Below are 14,124 nucleotides of genomic sequence, written 5' to 3' on the forward strand. Positions count from 1 at the left end.
CTGAGTTCCCTTCCCCTTGGCCGAATGTTTTCATGAGGGTAAGTCATAATTTGGGTTCCACTGGTTCTTCCAAACCCTTTACTTTAGTTGTCCATTTCTTGGGATTGGCCTCTTTTTCTATGCTTCTCTCATGACGACATCCATAAAATGGGTAGTATTATGAATGTTGCTTTCTTGCTCATGCTATTCTTTAACTTCTATGTTTGTTGTTATTTTAGTTTGCAGTTTTTATTTGCATGTTGCTTGTTCGTTTGTAGTTTCAATCTACTTTTGGGTTTAGCTTGTAGTTTCAAGCTACTTTTGGGATTGTCCTGTTTCTTTCATCATTACTTCACTTCTACTTGCCTCACTGCTTGTCGTCATGGCACCCACCAACGCCAGTATAGGTGTAGAGGTCCTGAATCATCGGGCTAGCTCGATCCATCGTGGTGGCATTTCTCTTCGGATCCACAACGTAGTGCGTAGTTAGCTACTCTGTTAAGTTTATTGGATTATGCTTCAAATCAGAGCTACATACACTTTTGATTTGCAAAGGTGGGCTTTGAGTTGTCTCTAATGAGCTAGCAGATTGACGGGCTTGGGCTTGTCGTGTGTAGGTCCATCTTTATTACTCCTCCGGTCCTAATTATAAGACCCAATTGACTTATTTGAGGAGATTAAGGAAGCAAGTTAAGTTGGTTATTTATAATAAATAAGTGTTGTTATTCCTAAAATATCCTTGCTAATTAAGTATATTGGCTAAAACTATCATTATTAGAAGGATTATCTTGGAAAAAAATGCATAAATATAAGAGACAAAATGGATTGGGTCTTATAATTAGGACCAAATAAAAAGTCAAATTGGGTCTTATAATAAGGACAGGAGGAGTATATTTTATCTGCTGTTTAGTTTACTTGGCTACACCATGTCTTGCTCCAGGCTTAGCAGGTTGAGCCCTCCAAGTATACAATAGGAGTAGGAGAGCCATTTTTTCTTATATGTGGGCACATTTTATCTATGAATAAATTATCTTTTTATCAAAAGAGAAAAAGAAAAATATATTAAAAAATGCCAACCGATAAAAATGTTTTAGAGATATAAATGATCGTAATTAAATTTTTCTTTTTTATAATATTATTTTTCTTACAATTGTAAATCTTTTACTCTCTTTTAACTCTGACTTTTGTTTTTAATTTGTCAGTATCATTGTTTTTGCGACTGTAATCTTATCTTTATTTGATATTTATTCTTCATATTATAGGTTTTTATTCTAATTTTTACGTAAAATAAGTAATATATGATTAAAAATAATCCCCTCTTGTAAACTAAAAAAATAAAGTAAATTAGTTAATTATAAGGTGTGACATAATCTTAAATTGCATTAACTCTTATTTAAAATATAACAATTTTCTAACCTATATTTAATATATATACCTTTCAAAAGAATAATCATATATACTATTATAAATGAAGGACAAAATATTACTTTCATACTAAAAATTAAATGAGGGGACTTATAAATAGAATATAAAAAAAATCTTTTCTCTCTACGTTATAAATAAGACCAGAAGAGTATTGTCCTAAATAAGCCTCCTGCTCTCATATTAGAAATAATATGAATTACGACAATTTAATTAATTAATACCTATTGAACTATGGTTGGAATGTGGTCCAATTGTTGGAGTAAGAAAGAAAGAATATAGTCCAATCAATGTACTATAAGTTAATCTTTCAAATGTCCGATCCAATTTGGAGAGCACTGGTTATTAATGAAGCTCAGGATCTCATTTTAGTTATTAAAAATGTGAACCTTAATTTTCAAAGTGAATTTTGTTAATGTACTCAATAAATCTAGATGGATTTAGAATAATCACTAAGCTTTACAATTATCTTAAGGGTTAGAGTGTAAATTTAACCTACAAGATTTTACTTTAGGATGCTAAGCACCTGAAAAATATTTTTTGGTTCAATATTGTCATTAAAATTTAAGATTATAGCAATTTTGTCCCCTTACTGTTAAAAATCTAATGTTGACCATTAAAATAGTAACATTGATAATTAATTTTTTTAACGGTATAAGATAAATTACAACAATTTTTAAACTTTCAGGATAATATTGATTATTGGACCCAAAAAAAACTTGCACTTTCACCCCAGACATTTAGATAAGATAAAAACCGGAAAAGGTATTGCATAGAGTGAGACAATCGCGAAGAACACCCCTAGAGACTGCATCTACTTAACCACCGCCATCAAGAACGTTCCAAAAACCATCCTCTCTAATAAGAATGTAGAGTGGATAAGACAAAGGATTATGGACTCGTTTGATATTTGTCCCATGTCCGTGCGAGCTTAGCAAGAATACAATATACTATTTTTATCTTTAATATAAAATTTTATTTGATTTTTATTTTGATTTTAAATATAAGATCTCAATTAATTTTATCTCTCATATTTATTTATTTATTTTTTCAAGATAGTTTTTCTAATAATAGTAGTTCTAGCTAATAAACTTGATTATTAATGATATTTTGGAAAAGATAACACCTATTTATTACAAATAACTAACTTAACTTATTTTCTTAGTCTATTTAAATTAGTCAACTAGTTTTTATATTGATGATAAGAGTAAGCACTTTGTAATTTTGCATTTCAAAATCTTGAAGTCAGTTGACTTTTTTTTTTTTTTTTTGCTAAAACATAGGTATCTTCCTATTGGAGACAATCCTATTCGAGGCACTGTCGGGCACTAAATGTGGGTAACTCTCTCAGTGGGGATTCGAACCTTGATTCGTTACTTTGTGAATGATTAGCCTTTTCTATTAGATCCAATCCTGTTAGTAGGTCAGTTGACTTTTTAAACCTATGATTTTGGGCGTTCTTATTTTCATTTGGGCAAATGAAACATGAACCGGTGTGCAAATGCCCACCTTCCCGTTACTCTTTATCTTTCCTAAGCAGCTCGCACTATTTTCTTTGTTTTTTTTTTTTTTCCTAGAACCAAATATATATTGAACTAACAAAAGAAGCACAACAGCCCCGAAACAAGACCCCCCCCCCCCCCAAAAAAAAAGGTTCAAAAGTAATAAAATCCAATCCAAATAAGTCCAGAGGAGTTGTAACAAAGGGACACGGGTCCTTTGAATCGCTTGACCAGATGGTCCGGATCCATCCCTTGTGACGTCACATCTGCTCCTGTGAGAATAGATTTTTTCTTTTTTCTTTTTTAACCTGAAACTGCGAGAGTAGATTTAAAGGAGCCTCATAACATCCATCATGAAGGTAGAAGCATTGCCGTCGGCTCCAATTACTCTCAAGGTGAAAAAAAACTCCAATTACTCATTCGACCAATTTCGAATAAGTGTTGAAGTTTGATGATTGATGGTCATATTATAAACCTAATTTAGTAGGTCATTTTTATTAATTTAATTTTATTTATTCATCGACTTAAGAATTGAAAATAACTATTTTAGTTAAAAAATCTATTATTTGTGAGAAATATGATATTTATACTATAAAAAGTTTGATTACATTATTTATTTATAAATATCTGAGTTACTATTCATTTTTTATGGTTTAATTTTGGGATTTAAACTTGAAATGAAATTTTAGAATTTACAATATTATAATTTCAGTTTTGAGAATTTTCAAAAAAATTATTTTTATTAAAGTAAATAATTTAAAGAATGTAAATAAATAATTTAAATTGTTAGAAAATTATAAATTAATGTTAAAATACTTAATGTTGGGTCGAAAGTTGGCTTTGAAATCGTAACATGGGTCGTAACATCCTAACTTTGTCTTTACAATTCCCACAACTCTCGTAACCTTAAATTCTCAAAACTGAAATTATAATATTTTAAATTTTAAAAATATCATTTTAAGTTTAAACCCCAAAATTAAATCATCAAAAATTCAATAGTATTTCAAATATTCATAAATAAATAATCTAATCAAAATGTTTATAGTATAAATGTCATACTTTTAACAAATAAAAGAATTTTCTTAGTTAAAATAATTATTTTAAAATCTCAAGTCAATCAATAAATAAAACTAAACTAATAGAAATGATCTATTAAATTAGATTTATAATATTATGGTTATGAATGACTAAACCTTAACACTTGCCCCAAACTCTAAACACAAAGTTATTGTTTTTGGGTAGAACTAAATGAGTATAATAATTTTCATCAACGAAGTTTTGTGAGGAGAAGAATTTTTTATTACCTACATGAACATCAAAACTGAAAGATTATCTTAAGTGGTGGAATCTCCCTCTCGGCCGCAAAATAGAAAGAAGAAAAAGAAGACGATGCGGAGGTGGGACGGAGGGTTATGGAAAAGATTAGGGCACACCGTCCCATTGAACCCAAGACTCAATTTACAGGTTTTCCCCTTTTTCTTTAATTAATTAATTTATTTCTAATAAATATAAGGGGATATAACGAGGGGTGTGATACTCTTCCCCTATCAGATAGTTCCCACTATTTATCAGATTTATTTTTTTCTTGTATTTTTATTATTATTTTATAATTTCTTTTGTTTTTATAAATCATATTCTTAGTAAATTCTCTTTACACAAATAATTATAAGGTAAAATTGCATTTATTGTATTTACTATGAAATTAATTTTTTAAATATTTAAATACTAAGAATAAAAAAAAGCATGTTGCAGTATTTTTTTCTAATAATTTTTCTTTTATGACCTCTCTTTATTGTTTTCTTTAATTATTTTCTCATTACTTTGGTTGACAATGTTGAAAGGTTCAATGGTTTCTTTCTCTTCCTTCCCAAACATCTTTATAATTTTCCTTCATTTTTTCTCTTCTTCGTTTTCATATTTTGAAGATGACCCTAATTTTAGATTTTTCAAATATGATTGTCATTTGTACAATTCACACTTTAATCTTTATCTTTCAATATCAACAATGTAAGTTGCATGCAAATTTATAAAAGTTCAAGCTGAGAACATATATCCAAAGTTAGTTATAATGTTAATAAATCCCTTACAATGACTAGTATACTCATATTAGACATATTTTGTCGTGTGTTAAATATAAGAACTAGATAATTAATTTACAGATATTAAAAAATTAGTTAAATAAGTTATTTGAGAAAAAATGTGTTGGTTTTTTTAAAATATCCTCTTTAATCAATTGCCACTTCAATTCGTAGTATAAGTCACTTGTAGTAAAAAATTTTGATCATAAATATAAGTCACTGGTAAGATATTTAATGATTATTTTCTAATTTTATTCTCATTTAATTCTTTTTTGAAAGAGAGAAAGAAGAGAATGATAAGTGATTAAGTATGATTTGTAATTATAGAGAGAGAACTTTAACAAGAATAAATTTAAAAAAGTTTTATAAACTTAATGCATTCCTTAACATGTGAGAATAAGTTACAATTTATTTATAATAAATGCCAAAGTGATACATTACAAACCATCCTAATGATGAAAGCCCCCATTTAATGTGTAAAATTAATAGGAATAGTTTAAATAAATGATAAATTTGAAAGACATAATAGATTGACATCTTACATTAAAAATCAAAACAAATCCCTTAACTAGTCTTTTTAATACTTAATGTCTCAGTACTACCTAGAGGCCACAGACCTATTTACTAATCAGATTTTGTTTTTTTTTTTTTATAAATAAACCCCAAAATAGTACTCTATCCGATAGTTAATCTAAAAACTAAATAATTAAGATGTGAATATTAAAAAGATTAGTTAACTTAGTTATTTGTAATAAATAGATATTGTCTTACCTAAAATATTTTTATCAATCATGTATATTGAAATATCGTTTCATAAAATTTTTTAATATGTGCAATCACCAAAAGAATTACTTAAGGGAAAAATTAAAAAAATATTAGAGATAAAATAAATTAATATCTTATATTTAAGACAAAATTGAATTTCCAACTCATTTTTATATTAAATACATGAGGTAATATTGTTTACCAATTGCCCCGTGAGTTGAAAATATTGTGGTGCGCATATAATCTTTTAGTAATAGTGTGTGGTATTTCTAATGTAACAATTTTTGTGTTATCCTTGATTTTTATTGTGCGCATCATCTTTATAGTTGCTTGACAGTTGCTTGGTAGCATGAGGATTTATTACTAGATGAAAGTGGGGTATGGAGGCTGTTATTGTGCGCATATAAGAGTGCGTGCGTTTGGAGTGTTTGGAGCAGCGTTTGGACCTCCCAAACGTGTCTTAAAAAATATACATGTTTATCATGTTATTTGCAAAGTGAAGTGATATTTGGATTTAAGATAAAAGTAAATGGACTTCCCAAAAAAAAAAAAAAACCTACGTAAGTAGAAGTTAAAAATTTGAACTTCTTCCGTGATAACATGGAAAGAGAAAACAATGAAAATAGAAAAGAAAGATAAAAGTATTTAAGCAATTCCTATATTCGCCTAATAATTTGATTTTTTTAAAAAATAAAAAATTAACTAATAAAATTTAATTTTTTTAATTTTTTTTCAAAATTCATCAAATTGTATAAATATGATCTACCATCTTTGTTCCTTAATATAGGACCTCAAGAGACTAATTTGAGCAGACAAAAGAAGCTAAATAAATTGCTCAATTATATTATATATTACATGATATCTCTAAAACATTTATATATATTATTAGATTACATATTAATTTATAAGTCATTTTAAAACTTATTCTCTTTTTAGTTATTTTATATCTAAACTTACTTTTTAATTATCCATCCAAACAAGTTTCAATTTATTAAACTGATTTTTATAAAAATAAAAATCGATATAAACATAAATCACTATCCTCACTTCTGCTTGCAAAAGTTAGATAAAATAAAAATCACTTTTGTCACTACCAATTCAAACACACCCTAAAGTGATACACTTAAAACGTACTACATGTCAAATTATTAATCCATCAAAGGACTAGGAAATTTACTGATTCAATAAATACTCCAATAATTTTACTTATAAATCATTTCTAACATGCTTTATCTAAATTAATAAAAACTTTAAATCTTATTAATTTTGCTTTAAAATTTACAACCAACCTCTATTTAATACATGCATTTTTCAAGAAAAAAACTTTACATAATAATAAATAAAAGATAAAATAATACATTCACACTAAATATTTAGTCATCTGACTTGTAAATATGGCCAAAAAAAAAATCTCCTCTCTATCATATAAATAGGACTAAAAGAATTTTTCCTTAACAAAAAGAAATATTTTACAGGATAACGCTAAACTGCTCACCACTAGCTCCCAAAAATGATTTCAGATAAAATCTATGCAGCCAAACATTTTACTCTTAATCTTACTCTTAAGCATATCAATGTCCCTCGGAAATTTTACAAATCGTGTATGTTTTATGGCCAATCTTACATTCAATACCTTTGAATTTACAGGTAAAAGCCCATTTCTTTACAGAACTCTCAACAGTATTTCTCTTGATTACTTGTTCAACCACTTTCTTCAGGGAATGACCAATGTCACCCAACGCCCACGCTAAGGATATGTGAGGTCGAGGATCCTGAAAAAGAATACGTCAGGGTCCATGAATAAAAGAGTGAATCAGAGACATAACCCCACAAGTGATAAAACCACTGACCTTGTAAAACTCGGGGAGATTATGAAGCTTATAAACACCATTGACAGCTTCAATTTGCTTTGTTATCTGAAATGCATTGAAAAGCATTTTGAAAAGAATATATATATATATATATCATGCACGTGTGATAGAAAGTGAATTTCAAGAAATGAATTTGTCAGATTCAATTTTCAGTCTATTAATCATCTAGTTTTCCCCATTATGAGCAGGTATCAAACCAAAAGAAAGACGGACTTGAAACAATTGCCAAAAGAGTTCATATATCTGAGGATATTCAATATCAATTTTTAACTTTCACGTGTTTGGCATCACATCACAAAAGACACGATTTATGTGCAAATGACTACTTATAGCGCTGAGTCCATATGCACTCAAACAATGTCGCGCTCTTTCATTGCAAAAAGGAATGCCCATGACATATGATATCAACAGTTACAAGCAGCAAGTGCTACGTGTTCTGTGTCTTCACATGCCAAAATCCACGAAATAGACATTGAGCAACACTTGAATAATATTTGGACCAGTTTGATTTTGCTATACCACAATGTCCACGTTAGTGTTCCTATTTCTCAGATTACAAGACAGAATGATCAAATAGCCTTTCATTTGGCTTGATCTTGAAGATGATTTCCTTCTGGCCTTCTAATGCGGCCCCCATAATTGTCTTGGTCAGAATAATGTCATTCCAGGCTCGGTTTTAAAACTCAACTTTCCCATGCTTATAACACAAAAAATCCAGAAGATTTTTCGATTTACTCTACATAAACATGCTTTATAGATAATAATAAACCAAATGAAACAGAAATGCCAAGCTGCGAATGACAAACATCATGCTACTAGCATAATGGCATAAGATTTCAACTTGCACAAATCAGGTATAACCAACAAAAATTAAGATAGCGAGAAAAACAACTTAATATTACCCAGAAAATAAAGACTTTAAAGCATACCTCTCTCAACCCTCCTTTAACCACTTCTAACGATAAAAAGGTGCGTGTGTAGTCATCATTTACAAAAACTTCCCACTTACTAAAGTCAATCCAGTAGCTGCTCCACAACAAAAAGAGTTAGAGGCAAAGATGGACATAGGCAAACAGCAAAACACATGGTGTCCAGACTGACAATTGACCAATTTAAGCACAAACTGACCGCTGTTGAGTTTGAAGTTTCTGTCGAAGCATTGATACCATGGAGTCAATCTGATGCACTCGTATTGGGACAGTTCTTCCCAAGCTAACATGAAATTCCCTTTCTAAAACAGCCCGCTCAAGCTTCTCTTCATTTTTGCAGAGAATATTAAGTGGTAAATCAACATCAACAGCATGAAGACTTGGCTCGTGAGATGAGACTTTCTTCAAGAAGGCAGCCAATTCTTTCTTTGATGGAGATGGAATACAGACTGCAAGAAAGCATCTATGAGTTATGGCACATTATAAAGTGAAGAAATCATATATTTAGAGGCAACAACAGGACAGAAAAAGTTCAGTGTATTGCAACTAAAAAAATATAAGGCACATTTTCCCCTAGGTACTTGAAGAGTTAACCTTTGAAAGCAGGCTTGTTTCAATAGACAGCCATGTATTAGAAAATATCATTACACATCCTCCATAAAACTTCAATTTGGGTACTTTCAGAACTTATCATTATGACTTGAACATAATATATCTAGCCACATTTTCCCACCGCCACAGTCCTGAGCCAAAACAAAATCAAGCCAAGAGAATTTGCAAATCGCCCTCTTTTGTAAGTTAACACCCATTTATCATCCTCGTCAAGTTGGAAAAAGAAAAGGAAAAAAGAAGCAGAAAATACAAGAACCATAAGCATACCACAAAATTCCATCAGTTTGTAAGTTGTGCTTATTGTTAATTCCTATCTCTATTGTCAAACAATTTCCATTCCTATTTCTACCAAAGTTTGGTTAACTTTATACTCCATGAACATTTTCAGGATTGGATGAAATATTATTCTGAACAAATGCATATATCAAAATCCTTAGAAAGCCCCAAAACTCCATTTATTTGTGAGGAAAATATGTCCAGGCCATATAAGAAAGTCTGAAATATGTGGTTCCGCTGTCAAATGCTTTCCTTATAATCATCCAGCAGGAGGTCTTTGATATACCCCTTCTCAAAGTATTAGAAATAAACAACTGAAGAACGAATAAGGCAAACTTACCAGGTATGTAAACATGTAATGCATAGTTACCATCGACATGAGGGAAACTCCTAATTCTACTTGTCTGACTGGTTAGAAAATCTTGAGAACCTTCACCATTAAAACAATAAATACCTGTCATTAGAAGGCACATAACATCAAAACAAGTAAACTTGATATAAATAACAAAGGAACCTTTGTTTGACTGCAACAGAACTTCAAAAATATGAAATGAGCCATTGAATTCAAGAAACTCTAATTTTGACCAATAATTCAGATTCTGAGTCGGTGCAAATTTTGCCAATTTTTATTATTCACTTTCATATTTCACCCCTGAATCATCAGCAGGCTCTCCAGGAAAACCATAATTATCTTTTGCTCTGTTCCCTAAACAACGAATAATATAAGCTAAACAACAAGAGTACCAAGAGAATTTGGAGGATTGAGAAGCGAGACAGGAGGTGGAGGCAATGGAGTGAAGCCTTCAGAGTGGACTAAAGTTGGGCTGGAAGACGCAGATTCATAGTCTGAGTCAGAAGATGTATCTCCGTAGCATGCTTTCAAGGCCTCCATCTCTAAGTCTACACTTCAATGCATGCCAAGATCAGAAGTTAAAACCTAAATCTTGTTTCAAAGTAATTGATCGAAATTAATCACTGAAAGAAGCAACCAAACACCACATAGGCACCCCAGTGCTAACATAAATAGAAGCAAACTTAATCATTGAAATTTCCCAACAATCCTCTTTCCAACGCCATTATGAAGTTATAAACCTTTTCAATTTATCTCTAACGAAGATTTAAATCACAGTCAATCCAACACAGAAACTAAATTCTTCTCCACCATCAAAACACTATAGAAACAAATGCCTAGATAAAGCCCATCTCCTTTCAAACCTTTTATCGATCACCCAGTGTGCATACAATTGGACAAGCTCCAAAAACATTCTTAAAATCATAGTCCTGGGTTTCATTCATTACAATTCTTAAATCCACTATTAACTAATCTCCAAAACTTGAGACAACTCAAACCCGTCACTAGGTAGAGGAACCACCACCATTTCCAATCCACAAACGGCACAACAAAGAAGGAGAAGCAACATTCTGCACACTATAAAAAATGGAGCATTCTGAAAATCAGAGAAGGAAGCTATTCATACCTACCCCCCACAGTGGATGCACAAGAGAAGAAGAGAAGTGAAGATGGCGATCTGCCTACACCCTCACACAGCAACGTAACGAAATAGGGAAAGAAGGGTGAAGCTCCTGCGAACACCACAGGGTCGAAAGAAATGAGTACCAACACCAAGCAGGGAGGAGGAGGCAACCGAGAAGAAGAACGGCGACGCCGAGCAGAACCAAGGAAGGAGAGAAGGAGCTCGATGATTACGTTACCCAAACATCAACCCCCACTAATAGCAATCGGAGAGAATGGACAAGCATAACACGCGCACTGGGAAGGGAAGAAGAAAGAAACAGGAATTCCCAAGGGAAGAGAATCAAAGACGATGGTATTTTTTTAAAGAATTTTTAAAAGAAGGCAGAAAATTCCTCCGGCTCACAGTCTCACTGCGCTAAACCCCGACGGGCCAAAAGGGCGAACGTGGGCCGATTAAAAAAAAAAAATCATAAATTGCTGGAAAAATTTCATTGAGGTCCCAAGCAACATAAATACAGCAAACATGTCTCATAAAATAAAGAACATATTCATCTCAAGTACCTAGGAACCTTATTGCAACAAAATGATAATGTGCAATTACTGAAACGCCCTTACTAATTTTTAAAATAAAGAACTGGGGGGGAGGGTTCACACTCGACTCATCTCTCTCATCCTTCTAGTCGCCTCCAATCATCATCACCTCCTTCATCGCAACCAAGTGATCATAGGTCTGCACATCGACGATCGATCTTCTCTCACCCCCCCCTCCAAGTTTTGTCTTCATCTTGTTTGGCTAGGTATTTTTTCTATGTTTCCCTCTCAAGCTTTGTCTTCCTATAACAGCGCCTATTCCCTCTGTATTTTATACACAATATACCCTACTATGTTGATTTGGTACTAAACAATTAGCAAACTTCTCTTTCACTATTTGAAATCTCCCTATTCATTGTCCTGCCCTTCGTGGCAGATTGATGTTTGATATAATGAAAGCATTATTGTTAGAGTTTTTATGGTTGGAATGATGTTACCCAAGTAGCATATTATTGTTGTGACTTTAATAAAGTTGCATAGCATCCAAGAATTTGATATTGATACTAATATATACAGAGTGAGACACCATTCATAACCATTCCTAGCTAGAAAGAGAGAAAGACACTTTTCTAGTAAATACTGATTTCTTATTTCTAGTTTCTTTTTTGTATTGTAATTGATGTACGTGTTTTTTTCCCATTATGTAAAGGTGACACCTTGGCATGATACTTTTGCTTTGCTAGAATAATAATTGAGTGAACTAAATTTGTTATCCATCCTACAATGATCTATAGTTCTGTTATATGTTTCTCTACTTGTGAATTTGAATTTACAAAGTCATATATTATTGCTTCAATGAAGAGACATAACATATTATGAGTCTCACGTTGGGGAGATTCACAAGTACTGTGGGGTTTATAAGTTTAATGGGCTCTCCTTCCTAATAGGCTAGTTTTTTAGGATTGGGCTCTTCCTTTGAGCTTATACTCATCACATTGGTGTTTTCATTGGGAGTTGACCAACCAGAAAGGGCTACCTACAAAGGGTTCTAACCAGTAAGAAAACCAAGTGAAATGCCATAAAGTGGAGCCACCCGAGACATCAACTCTTAAGGGGGTGCTCTGTTATGAGTCCCATAGCTTCACAAGTGTTGCAGGGTTTAAATACCCCTCCTTTACAGTTTAACATTGAACTCAAACAATTTACATATGGTGCCAATAAAAATAGTTTGGTAAGCTTCAAAATGATTTGAAGTATGTCTTTTTTATTTTGAAATTCATTATGTGTGAATCCTATAAAAGGTAATTAATTAATCAATTTTTTTAGTGCTTTGCCAATCTAATAATCTAAACTGACCTTTCTAAATAAAACCTAATGATATCCCAAGTTCCTGCTACATCAAATTAGCTGCACTTAGTGTGTGTTAAGTATGTTGTAAGTGTTTTTGTATTCTTTTATTGACAAATCTCTATGCATATGAAGTAGAAAATATTAACTGTGATGGGAACAATTGATCTGATCATAGTTAATTAGGTAAAAAAATTTATCATTTGAGGGAAGATGTAAATGCATAGACGCTTCGTACAAGGTTTTGGAATACTCTATTTATGAACCATATTGCCATGTTTTTCTATATTTTTTTTTTTGGTTATTTTCAGGTTGTGATGGATCCTATTAATGAGCTATGGAATATTATATATAAAGTATTAACTGACTTGGTGACTAGGTAAGGTCTCATCGAATATCTAAGATTGACTTTAGACATTAATTGGCTTTGAATGTATATAATCTTTAAAGCCTAAACTCTATATTTTCTAATGGTTGATCTTTAAGTATTTAATAACGAGTTACTACATTGTTTATTTCCTAACAGATGGAGATTTCTTTGTATTTCAATATTATATATTTTAATAGAAGGATGTGCTTGAAAATATCAATCTAAGATCACAAGGACAAGTGAAGAAGTAAGCTTTAGAAAGAAAAAAAGGAAGAGGAGGTAAAAAAAAAAAAAAGACATGACGCTATTAATATCTAATGATGGAAAATCGTCATAGCAAGAAATAATCAAAGTAAGAGGAAGGAAGACATGAATGTGCTTAAATAGGCATATCATTCTTTGTCCTTAATTGACAATCAGTGTCATGACAACTTTGTATATTTATCCGTATTGACTCAATTTGAGAATTATTAATAATCGATTTATTGATAACTTTTTATAGTTACTCATATATGTACGTTATCTTTTTGTAAAGGTATTGGATATTGGCAATAATATATTTTGTATTGGTTGTTAACAACTTAGTTGTAAATGTTATATTGGATTTTTAGCAGTAGGAACTTGACAAATGAGGGTGCCCATATTGCCAAGTCGAGGTGCCAACATTAGCAAGTAAAAATGCCTGCATAAATTTAACTAATGTACTTTGGTTATAAGGTGATATAATATTGTCATTGAAAGTGAATTATTACTTGTAAATTCCACTTGTTATTGAATTGACATTCTTATATACTGTCAATCGTAAGTGCACCCTTACTTGTTAATGTGCACACCTTTACCTATTAGTGGTGGTAGTGTGACTTGTCATTAAGTTTGTATATATTCATTTTGTTCATGATATATGTACATTATTTTAGTGTAGGCATTAATTATTGACAATAATGATATAGTTTGTATTAGTTGTT

At 31.3% G+C, this 14,124-nt stretch overlaps 1 protein-coding gene across 5 annotated transcripts; it reads right to left on the reverse strand.

The window, feature by feature from the left end:
- Nucleotides 1-7,176: 7,176 nt before the first annotated feature.
- Nucleotides 7,177-11,291, reverse strand: LOC114760887 (U6 snRNA phosphodiesterase-like). Of its 5 annotated transcripts, XM_028950198.1 has the most exons (8): nucleotides 11,143-11,291; nucleotides 10,913-11,018; nucleotides 10,179-10,334; nucleotides 9,775-9,888; nucleotides 8,746-8,995; nucleotides 8,547-8,643; nucleotides 7,597-7,662; nucleotides 7,177-7,518 (listed from the first exon to the last, which is right to left on the reverse strand). In XM_028950198.1, the coding sequence occupies exons 3-8, from the start codon at nucleotides 10,324-10,326 to the stop codon at nucleotides 7,318-7,320; spliced, it is 876 nt and encodes a 291-aa protein (XP_028806031.1). In that variant the 5' UTR covers nucleotides 10,327-10,334; nucleotides 10,913-11,018; nucleotides 11,143-11,291; the 3' UTR covers nucleotides 7,177-7,317. The 5 variants fall into 5 exon arrangements, with proteins under 5 accessions (XP_028806031.1, XP_028806029.1, XP_028806032.1 ...); XM_028950196.1 differs by having other exon boundaries at nucleotides 10,917-11,291; XM_028950199.1 differs by having other exon boundaries at nucleotides 9,775-9,864; nucleotides 10,913-11,291.
- Nucleotides 11,292-14,124: the final 2,833 nt, after the last annotated feature.

This window comes from Neltuma alba, unplaced genomic scaffold (assembly GCF_004799145.2).
Source record: "Neltuma alba isolate B1F8T4 unplaced genomic scaffold, ASM479914v2 tig00011035_pilon, whole genome shotgun sequence".
Lineage (NCBI taxonomy): Eukaryota > Viridiplantae > Streptophyta > Magnoliopsida > Fabales > Fabaceae > Neltuma > Neltuma alba.